General features: G+C 40.7%; 1 protein-coding gene across 1 annotated transcript in view; it reads right to left on the bottom strand.

The window, feature by feature from the left end:
• Positions 1 to 3,932: 3,932 nt before the first annotated feature.
• The window catches only part of drd3 (dopamine receptor D3), a 29,352-nt gene continuing 20,964 nt past the window's right edge, over positions 3,933 to 12,320 (bottom strand). The window contains exons 6-8 of the mRNA XM_034200471.1: positions 10,780 to 10,845; positions 7,953 to 8,304; positions 3,933 to 6,152 (exon numbers count right to left, since the gene is read on the bottom strand). Coding sequence (XP_034056362.1) covers positions 5,956 to 6,152; positions 7,953 to 8,304; positions 10,780 to 10,845 — 615 coding nt within the window. The 3' untranslated portion in view covers positions 3,933 to 5,955. The remainder of the gene's footprint in view (positions 6,153 to 7,952; positions 8,305 to 10,779; positions 10,846 to 12,320) is intronic.

Raw genomic sequence — 12,320 nt, 5'->3', positions numbered from 1 at the left:
GGACGTTAAGAGCATTCCATGGAATATAACAAAAAGTGTATTCTGAAATAAATTACATACCCCATTGAATTATGACTGAAGATCGTCAGCTGTCTTCCTCTCCCTTGTTGTTCCTCGATACGTAAAGGCTGCACCACCTTTGACAACTTCTCTCTACATATCAGACATACCGGTAAACCAGCATCGTTTGCTGTGAAAGCAGATAACTCTGTCCACACAGAATTAAATCCTGTGTTCCTCCGGTACTTTTCTTTGATGTATCCATAGTTCGCTCATCAAGCCGGGGGTCAGGTTATTCGCCTGCAAGAAAAGGCGCTCGCGCGGGACCGTAGCAGGATGTGATTATTAGGTCTCAACCCAGGCCCGGTGACAATGTGATTGTTTTTTATTTATGTGTCACAGTATCACCTCAAAATACAAGATACTAAACATTTTCAACCATGCAACAAAATATAAATAGTCCTACAAATACTTTTATTTTATTTCCTTCTTATTTTTGTCTAAGCTCAAGGGAGCCAGCGCAGAGGGCTTAAAGGGCCGCATGCGGCCCGTGGACCGCGGGTTGCCGACCCCTGTCTTAACCCCTTGAGCTATGTGACATCGAATACATATTTTGCATGGGTACATTTGACTTTTTAAGTCAGAGCTTTCTAATTATTGTACCAGGAATGAAGCCACCTTGAGATCTTCAAAGTTCTTTCTTATCACTCAGGTATTCGACCTGCCTGCTTTGGTCATATTATCCCGCTAGGATGTTGGACCTTTAAACTCACTCTACCATGTGGGGATCGATCCCACAACCTTCAGTTCTCTAACCATTTTGCTCTCCCACTGAGTTATCTGATCTGACATTTGACTTGTGTTTATTTTCCTATTTATCTTCACCTCTGGAACTATAACTTTTTAAGGTCCCCTATTTGACTGTTTTTCATCAATATATTATAGGTCTCAATATATACAAACATGTCTCTGATTGGCTCCAACATCAAAACAGATCATTGCAGCATTACCCATAATCCCCTCTGTTTCAACCGTTTCCAAAGTGCTGATTCTCTGCTGTTACTTTAGATGAAAATAAGGAGCCCCTCCCACGCCCCCTCAGAGAGAGCTCATGGTGCTCTAGAGGAGATTCAGGGGGGTGGGGGGGTTTACCTTGGTTGCTGATTTGCTATGGTTACACAATCCACATAATCGTTATGACATCATAAAGTGGCCAAATCTGAACAAGCTCATTTTCAGACAGGCTTTTATATAAATCAGGACAAAAAAGGAGAGAATCTTTTTTCCTGAAATGTTTCAGAGTCTCTTTCCACAGAGGGGACACATGTTGATGTAGAAGAGACATGAAGAAGAGGGGACACATGTTGATGTAGAAGAGACATGAAGAAGAGGGGACACATGTTGATGTAGAGGAGACATGAAGAAGAGGGGACACATGTTGATGTAGAAGAGGGGGACATGAAGAAGAGGGGACACATGTTGATGTAGAAGAGACATGAAGAAGAGGGGACACATGTTGATGTAGAAGAGACATGAAGAAGAGGGGACACATATAGAAGAGACATGAAGAAGTGGATTTTGCACAGTAGGTGACCTTTAAGCACTAGAGTTGTATTAATGATATGTCATGTTGAGGGTTACAAAGGTCACACAGTGTTTTGCCATTGTTTGCATTGATTCATTACATTCTGTAAAGCTATGAAGCTTAACGTATGTGTTGTTCACTGTATGTTTCTATATAAACATGCTGTAACAAGTTCTTCTGATGTTAGATTTGATATGTAATAAACATTTACACAAGTAATGAAAACTGAGGCTCATCCAGTGAAGATTGACCAGAAGTACAACTTTTCCACATCAGAAACTTGGAGCATGACATAAAATGTTGTAGTAAAGTGAGGCATTAAAGAAGTATGTAAATTATCAGAACAAAACATGTCGAATAAATGCAAAATGGTCGAAATAAGTCACGGTATAGTGTGTAGAAACCAGGCGTAGTATGTCGTTTAAAATGACAGAAAAGGCATAGCATGTCGACAAAATGCAAATTACAATACTATACTATGAATTGTTATTTAATCGACTAAACATTCCTCCAGAGTGCTGGTTGATGGTAAATGAACATTCTTGGTTCCCTGAGGAATAGACACGCATGAAACCTTAAAAATAAGTATATATAAATGTTTTACAAAATAAGATCCATCGTTTAAGCTTTATACATAATGTAAATGTTTTTGTTACAAACTGCATTCTTATCTGTCAAGCTGACCCAGTTACTGTTATCTGAAGGATTTAAATCAAACGCACGTCTGTGTGGGCGTTCTGACAAACAGCGGGGGGCCATCGAGTAAAAACTTTGCACGCTGTCAAAATCAAACGCTGAGGCTAATGATGGTGGGTGGCGCCCTATGTTCCTCACATTTATCGTGAACAAAATCACTTGAAAAGAAACTGCTTCAATAAAGGGTTTTTTCTCCCCGGTGTGTCATATCTAACGATATTGTAGTTTCATGTTTGATTGTAAGTCGAGCTCCTTTTATGTTGTATTACTGTAGAAACCTTTCACCTGTACGCGTGTTCAGCCCTCCTGCTGTGCACCGACTCGCTGTCAAGATGGTCGAGCAACTAATTGGAATTTTCCCGATAATTACAAGCAATTATAATGTACAGCTCTTTTCAGAAAAGGTCATGGAAATAAAAAAGAACAAATATATTGATTTTATGAACCCATAAGATGATAAAAAACGGAAAATAAATAAATAATCCAGAATCAAATGCTCTTGATTCTAATGAGGCAATTTTCTTGGCATTTTACAAGAAAAAAATATAATAAATTGTGATTATTCTTACTATTCCAATGTCAGAATTAACATCTTCTACACGTGTTTGACATTTAATAAGCTCTCCATTTGCTTGCATGATCTTCAGGTTAAAGAGCTTTGTATAAAACATGTATTTTGACATAAAAATCTAATTGCGTGACACACACCTTCTTTTGTTTTTAATAGTCTGTAACCTTTACTCTAGCAGCGTCTAAGAATAAATGTACACTTTTAACCTCGCCACTGATGTAGATGCAAAGCAGAATCATCAGTTTGTTCGGTCTATTGACGTCTTTATATTATTGGATGCAATGAACATCTGAGCCTCTGGAGATATATTAGGCTGCTCTCTGCCTTTCGGGGTTTGGCGCTAATATGCAGTTCATTTCCACAATACGGTTTTTATTACTGTCTCTGAATGACTGGAAGTAATCTAAAGGACCATGAGCACAGCTGTGCAGTACTCACACTTTAATTGAATTAAACCACATTCAATTTCAATTAAAGAACAGAGGAGCAAACACAATGGCATCTCAACCTCAGTTTGTTTATGTCCTGATTACATCACTAAGTCTCTATACAAATCACATTTATTATTGATTTCAGGTAGGTAAACATAAATTAACACTGGCTCATGGCAGCCTGATGATCACATCACAGTGAACACCCATAAATAGACGCACACACACACATATATGCACACCAGGTGCGTCGTGATCATAAGTGGTCTCGGTGGAGACGACGTAATGGCACAAAGTGTCAGGGGAGCAGGTGTTTATAGCTCTCAGAGACAACAAGAGAGCCTGAGATGTAGAATGACCCTCTCTGCTTTCCTTCTTCAGCCTTAATAATATGTCTCCTCAAAATCCTTGCTGTTTGTTTTATTTTTTGACTCTACTTCTTTCCTCTTCATTCTCCTATCTTACGTTGTGATTTCCATCCTCTGTCTGTGTCATTGTACTCCTTATTTCCATCTCTTAATCTCACAAATCCTGTTTGCTAACTGCTTATTCCGCAGTGTGTGATGGTTGTCTTTTACCAACAGCAATATCAGACATACACATGGATAATAAGGACGGTGTAATACTGTGTGTATAAATAGCCTGGAAAGCCATTTAATCATTTATTTTATTTACAACACACACAGTAGACGCAGTGTCCAGCTCAGATCTTCCCGACATACATTTTACAATCCTAGCTCGATTTGTTAAGATCACAAAGCCCCTGCGTCAGCCAGTGCTGTAGTCAAGTCACCAATTCACGAGTCCAAGTCACTCTCGAGTCCCCACTTTTCGAGTCCGAGTCCAAGTCGGAGTCACGCAAGGAGTGTCCGAGTCAGAGTTATCATTACCTGTGTTCGAGTCTGAGTCCAAGTCCGAGTCACCCAAGAAGAGTCCGAGTCAAGTCCGAGTCACAAGTCTTCATGTATTAATCTTAGTGGATATATTTGTTGAAATGTAGCTATAGCTCCTCTACATTGCTTTTATCCTGTCATGTTATACTAATCTGTCTATTGACGAATAAATTAACATATTGTCCTCTTGACTGCCTTTTTATTTATTTTTTATTTTACTATACTTACTTGTTTGGCTGTCCTTATTTGTCTACCCTCCCTCATACTGTAAAGCGTCTTTGAGTTGTGAAAAGCGCTATATAAATCAAATGCATATTATTATATACTAAATAGTTACATTGGGTTTTTAGCACCTGGCTGATAAGGGCACAAGCTCTTACGTTGGTAATGATTGTATAAAAGCAAGGGTGATCAATAAACAGATACCATCGGTTGGAAAGTCTGACCATCATTCAGCCAGGGACGCTAATTATTATAGTGAATGTTTAAATTCTATCAATAAAGATTAAGCCCCAGAAAGCACATGGCTACTTAGCATGCAAAATGACAACATTCTGCATGTTAAGTAGCCATGGGCTTTCGTGTTATCGGCTGAATCTTTATTTATTGATTAGATCACGTTACTCGGATGATAGTGTTCAAGACAGCCTATATGTCTGAACTCGATCCTGAGAGTATGTGTTACTCTTCAATCTTTGTTCCACATAACGAGCATTTTGCACTGCTCTTTCCCAATGTGGAAGCAGAATGTGTGAAAGTATACAGTGTGTCTCTTGACATCTCTAGACTGGAATAGCGGGCCCAGTACGTGAACTCGCCTCACAGGTGCACAGGCCAGGATAGAGGACATCAGACCTCCAGAGAAAACTTGCTCGAGTCCAAGTCTGAGCGTCAATGTACAAGTCGAGTCCGAGTCATCGTGGGGGAAAAATTCACGAGTCCGAGTCCAAGTCATCGTGCGCGAGAATTCACAAGTCCAAGTCGCGTCGATCAGTGCGCAAGTCCAAGTCGAGTCACGAGTCCCGAAAATCGGCACTCGAGTCAGAGTCCAGGACTCGAGTACTCCATCTCTGGCATCAGCTCTAAATCACAGGGGGGTTTCGCCAATAAACCGACAAACACCTTTCCAATGAGCATTACATCAAAATCTCAATGTATTTTTTTTTTGTATTCTAATGAATCCACATTGAGCACAATGCTTCCACACCAAAACATATGACAATCTTCAAGAATGATGGTGTCTTTTAGGGACAAATACAATCCTTCCAGCACAATCCAAGCGAACGCCCTTGAAACTTGATGTGTGCATGCACTGTAGAGTAACTGATGGTGAAGTAGTAGAGGTGAGAGAGGGAGGTGAGTAACTTCAGTTAATCCACACACTGCCTTTGGACAAAGTGGCCCGCAGCTCTGCGATCTTATCAGTCTTGAAGCTTCATCTTTCTAGGTCCAAAGAGCTTTCGAATATGTGGATCGGATAGTCCCTTTTTCAAAGAGCAGCACAGATACTGTATGAGAGAAGAAAGTCCAACACCTTGTGCTATCAAAAAGACTGTATGTTTTTTTAAGAGTGATACTGTTCCATTGAAATCCAAGTACTTTTGAGGAAAAAGTGAAGTAAAAATCCTCTTTTGTTTGTATTTATTGCATTGCGTCTTTGTTTTTTTCTTGCCGCTCGAGTAAGGCAGGTTAAAAATATCTGCATCGTGGCCATCTGTTCTCACCATTTCAATAAGTGCAGCACACTTAGTAATATCCATTTTTTAAATATCCTGTCGCTCAGCAGCTGAGGATCTTGATGAAAGCCCGTCTGAACTCGATGTTGAAGGTGGTGTAGATAATAGGGTTGAGGGCACTGTTGACGTAACCCAGCCAGGTGAAAGCGCTGTAAAGCCCAGGAGGCACGTAGCATGTCCCGCAGTGGGTGTTCACTATGTGAGTCACAAAGAAGGGCAGCCAGCAGATGAGAAACACCCCTGGAGAGGCATGGAGAAAGGACGAAACACAAAAAGCACAAACAAAGTTGTAAGAAAATGTGTCTACTACAACATGCTAAAGACGTTAGCATGCTCAGCTAACTAGCTTACTACCAACAGTCCCTTTCAAATCTCCAAGTGATATCATAAAGTATAATAATGCAAAGGTCCAGTGTGTTCAATTTAGTAGAAAACAGTGGCCTTAAGCCAAGGCAATAACGCTAAAGCCTTCTCTTTAGCCAGAGTTTGGTTTGTCCGTTCTAAGCTAATGTAAATAAATGGCTAACTCCGCGAAGAGGAATACAGATAGGCTATGAAGGGCTCTTTCTAAGCTGACAAAAACAACATTATTCTTAGTTTCAGGTGATAATACACAAATGAAAACATATTTGTTAATATCATATTCCATTTCTGCCAATAAATCCCCCTTAACCCCACACACTGGACTTTTAGGGAAGTTTGAACGTGAGGTACTCGTTAGCATGCTGGGCTGATTAGCCTATGACCAACAGTAGCCTACAAACCAAATGCACTTCTAAAGTAATCTAATGGTGTATAACAATTCATATAGATAATAGCTAACTATATGAATGATCATTTGGGGTTACAGTTGATTTTAGAAAACATTCAAACAGTCAAAGGTAGAAAAAAGCAAAATAATCAGGTTTTGTTAACCAACTCATAGCAGAATTTGAGATGAAATAACAATCAATTAACAGCCGCGGGCAGCAGCAGTTGGCCTGAATTTGTTTACTTTTATGCAAAATCAAAGACTGACTACTTCGAAAAGTAACTATACATGTTGAGTGTTTAATCAGCGTCTCATTCAAAACTGCCTGTGAGTTGTGTTAGAAAGCTCTACAGGCATAGCAATTAAAACACTTTAGTTTCCCTATTAATCCATACTTTAGGTCTTCATACCACTCTCACTTATTTTCCCAGGCAGCCATAGGATTTTTTAAAAATATAAACAACTATAAATGCTGCAGCATAGTAGAAAAACTCATTACATTCCAGCACTATAATTGAGGTCACAGCTTCATGGCATATCAGTGGCTGAAGAGCATGTGGGAGTGGGCGAGACTGAGATGACTTCTGTGTATGCGCCACAGTTTTCACCAACACCCGTGTAACGTAATGAGACACCTCTGATTACAATAATGTCAGAGAGATCCATACCGGGCCAGAGCTAAATTGTCCAGCCTTATAGAAAACTGGCTGATAATTGGAGCGTGTGGAAGCTGTGTCAGGAGCTGTGTGTGTTCGGACTCACACTGGGAACCCAAAGCCAACCAGACATTTCTGACAATTCAACTTGATTTATTGGGGCTCTGCAAAATATGCAGCAAATGCACACCGCGTGAGAAAATGTGCTGTGCCATCACCTCCGGGAAGTAGACGGTACAAGCAGAAAAAGACAATCAAATGTTTAAGTAGTTGTTAGCAGGGTCAGCAAGTCTACATTAAATTGCCTCTGCAGTTATATGCTTTATTATTGTTATACTAGACATTGATAGCCTGCTAATGCTCAGGCTTTAGCTGTGTATAAGTAGCCTGTTTGCACTCATGATGTTACTTTTTTGTGTGAACTGCACAATACTGTTTTAGGCTTAAGCACATTCAGAAATCGTGAAGCTGTGTAAGTCCATTTTATTACTTTTTATCATACTATAATAATAGAAATGTCAATTAGAAAAATAAAGGAAAATGTATATATTTAGATCAATTTGACCCGGACAAACATCACTAAGTGTCATGACCTTTACCCTTTCATCCCCACTTAAGACAATCTCCACTTACCCAGCACGATGGCCAGCATCTGAGTGGCCTTTTTCTCACGTGCGTGCATGCTCCTGAATCTTGAACTGTTGATTTGCGATTGAGCCGTCCACCGTACAGTCGTGTGCGTTCGTCCGTTTGACAGATCCTTCACCTTGCAGTTCCTCCTGACGGCAGGCTGGTTGTTCTCGTCGTCGTCGTCCTCCCCTCTCTCCGGCTCCATCTCGGTGCGACCGCAGGAGGCGTGACTGAGGCTGTTCTGCGTGTCCACCGGAGGCAGACCGGAGTCCACAGGGTTCGTCTTTGGACGCTTGCGCCACCAACACTCTGACAACAGGTTGGGCTTGGAGGGACTTGAAGGCTCTACGCCCTGCTGTGGGACACAATAACACATGACAAAGATAAGCTGTACAGTCAGAAAACATATTCTTGTAATCAAGTTTCATTTTTTTTATACTTTATTGTTACATTTAGTTTTGTAATTATCAACTGCACTGATAAATACATGCGTAACTTACTGACTTGTTTAAAGGTTTTACTGCCTTGACCGTATTGTTCTTGTATTTGTATGGTAATGTGTTTTGTAAGCGTACTGTTCAATGCTTGGATTTCGCTGTACTCTGTGTAGTGACAATAAAAGGAATCTAATCAATATATCCTCAGTGAATAGTCTCAAAATGGGATCACAACAAATCTGTGTCGATATCAGTCAAGTCTTTCTAGTACATCCAGAAAATTCTCCATAGATTATGTAATAACCCTTTTCATGTGTAAGACCCATTTGCACCAAGTATAGAGTATATATGCAAAGCACCAAATGGCAAACTAAGTTAGCAGCAATATTCTGGTATTTTCAGGTTAATATTTTGTATTTTTTTCCTCACTGACATGTTTACATGCTTTAATGTTCAAAAAGGTCTTTATTCTTCTCAAACTGCCTGTGTTTGCCAACTATTTAATGAGCCAATGTGAAAAACTATGTCAGTGTTCTCAGATCGCCCAAAAAAATACCTCTACTTGCTTACACTTTTCGGTCTGTTCAAAAACACTTTCATCTTATCCTGCTTCGACATCATAATACTAAGCTTAGTGTTCCTTCAGTGAGCCAAAAGGAAGCAAGAGTATGACTCAGAACGTTTGATGTCCAATACATCTTAGAAGTGTTGCGGTGTTCAGACAGATTCATAGCAATAGAGACTTCGTGAAACTCAATGCCTAGTTTTTAAGTGACAGATGCAGTTAGCGTGGAAACATCAGTGTGACGGTATCTGTAAATACAATATATCCTTCTTTTAGCCTTCTTCTAGCAATTTACTTTTAAAAACTCAGCAAATTCAGTAACAGCTCCAATGATCCCTTTTCCCCTTGGAGCTGATAATAAAAGTCAATCAGTAGTTAGAACGTATTATGTAATGTGAACTTTCAGTAAAGCCACAGTAACATTTTCAATCTTCTCTGACTTCACACATTACAGATTCCCTCTGCCTTTGAGCAGTCTGTTGATAATGCAGGTGCTGCACACACACACACACACACACACACCACCCACCCACCACACAACACACACACACACACACACACACACACCCACAACACACACACACACACACACACACACACACACACACACACACACACACACACACACACACACACACACACACACACACACACACACACACACACACACACACACACACACACACACACACACACACACACACAACACACACACACCACACACACACACACACACACACACACACACACACACACACACACACACACACACACACACACACACACACACACACACACACACACACACCACACACACACACACACACCTTCACTTCAGGGGACATTACATTGACTTATATGCATTTCCTGGAGACTTATCCTAACCTTAACCTAACCAAGTATTCACCCTAAAGTTAATGATACCCCTCATGGGGACCTCCATTTTGTCCCCATAAGGGAGGCGAGTCCCCACACGTGACTGTGTAAACAGATGTAGGTCCCCACAAGTATAGTAATGCTAGGCCAGCCACACACACACACATACCATGTATACATCACTTCAGGGGACATTACATTGACTTACATGCATTTCCTGGAGACTTATCTTAACCTTAACCATAACCAACACATGCCTAAACCTAACCAAGTCTTCACCCTAAAATTAATGATTCCCCTCATGGGGACCTCCATTTTGCGCCCATAAGGGAGGCGAGTCCCCACACGTGACTCTGTAAACAGATTTAGGTCCCCACAAGTATAGTAATGCTAGGCCACACACACACACACACACACACACACACACTTTGGATAAGTATTCACCTTATCCACATTCCAAATCGTTGCCTTCTTTAGAGTTATTAGTCATTCAAGATTAATTATTAAGTTAAATGGGGTACATAAGATACAATAAATAAATAACTTTGACTTGATAATTTTGTTCACAGCATTAGACCCGTCATCTAATCTCTACTAGAGTAAGATAAGTATGTATGTTTGTGTGTGTGTGTGTGACACACACACACACTTCTCCCAGCTTTCGACAAGGTGACGAAATGCAAAGGGCCGCGCTTCAGAATCACAATGTTCAGATACCTCTCAGAGCCCTGCAGCCTCGTAGCGGAGCAGAAAACTCAAGATTGCACGAACATACAAGCTGGCAGACGAAAGCTAAAAACAGAACCTCTGTGCATGCAACCAAGTCACAAAACGCCAACACAGTCAATATGAGAGTTAGTCAGGCTGTGCTGCATTCAGCAAAACCAGAGCAGTGAAATCAATTCAAGATTCTCACGGTCGCTTTGGATCTCGAGTTTAAAATAGCACCTACCACTTTGATCCTTATAGGGGACAGGTCCTGCTTTGCCTTGGGAGTCTCCTCTTGTAGACAGGTCTCCTAAAGGATGAGAAGGAGATATATTTATTTCTAAGGAAATGCTTAAACCCTCCTTATCTCATCCCAACACCCCTACCCAGCACTTCACAGGTATAGAAAGTCATTGATTATGCTTTTCCATAGAGGGGGTTACACCAACAAGGTTTATTTTATACAGAAGTCATGATGTAACTTTAAATCATGCTACAAGATACTTTAAAACGTTAACATTCAGAGAGAATCAATTACAACTTCTCATTAAATGTCTTTGAACTTAAAGGTGGGGTAGGTAAGTTTCAGAAACCGGCTCGAGTGCACTAACATTTGTAGTACACAGCCGAAAAGAATCCGCCCCTTCCTTCAGACTTCCTTACAGAGCACCTCCTCCAACACACATGAACGTGCACATGACGTCAGCAGACTGGTGAAAGTGGCCCCCGGTTGCTGGCGAGTCATTGAAGTACTGCTGCAATGCACGCCCAATGACGGCACGCCCAATGACGGCACGCCCAATGAGATACATTTGTGCGTGCACGAGATGGAAGGCTGACAGACAGGGCGGCGATCCAATCCATTTAACGGATTGGTTGTACTTTTTACAGTATCACGGCTTCCACAGATGATATTTTTTTTATGGATTTTTTGTCAAAGCACTTCAGATATTCATTGCTATCGGGATGTTAAGAGCAATACATGGAATATAACAAAAAGTGTATCTCGAGCCGGTTTCTCAAACTTACCTACCCCACCTTTAAACCTTTTACAAATGACTAGATTTTAGAGTTGGATTGAGCGAAAATCAAAGGAGGAATAATTAAAGGGCCCTATTGTGCTGATATAGTTTCATATTTGTATCTTCTGCTTTGACAGTGTGTGGGAGAGAAACTCCCTCTGAGGGAACACAGAGATTTTAGCCTCTGCAGACCATTTACATGCACTAAAAACTATATAAAGGAAAGGGAAAAGCCCAAAGATAGTATAAGCATAATAAGCCTCTTTATGGCCATATTGAATAACATTGAGTTAACTTATTTATCAGTAAGCGACCCTTTCCGTATTAATTAAACTCCATAGACTTGGATGGATTAACTAAACAGAAAATAGTTTTTAATCGTACAGCAGCGCTTACTTTTATGTGCTGATCAATTCATTTCCCTCCCTCTAATTAAAACAGATTTAGATTGACATGAAACCCAGCCTACGTATGTCAGAGGCTGGCGACAAATCTTGTGGCGACTCCGTGTCACACGACATGAATTAAAATGCACGTCTTATACGTTTTCAATCCCTTTCACTTCTGAGCGGGACGCAGCACGACTCCATTAGAGCTCCCTGCAGAAATAAAGATAAGTCTCTTTTGAAATCAGCCTCCTTCTACATATCAATATCCTTCAGCTGACTGAGGCACAGTCCTGTTATATTACAAAACACATTCCCATTGTAACCCCCTCAGCCTGATCTCCTCCGGGGCTTAGATCTCACAATGAGTGTCTGCA

Source organism: Gymnodraco acuticeps, unplaced genomic scaffold, assembly GCF_902827175.1.
Source record: "Gymnodraco acuticeps unplaced genomic scaffold, fGymAcu1.1, whole genome shotgun sequence".
In the NCBI taxonomy this organism is placed as follows: domain Eukaryota; kingdom Metazoa; phylum Chordata; class Actinopteri; order Perciformes; family Bathydraconidae; genus Gymnodraco; species Gymnodraco acuticeps.
This window is presented reverse-complemented; position numbering and strand designations above follow the sequence as displayed.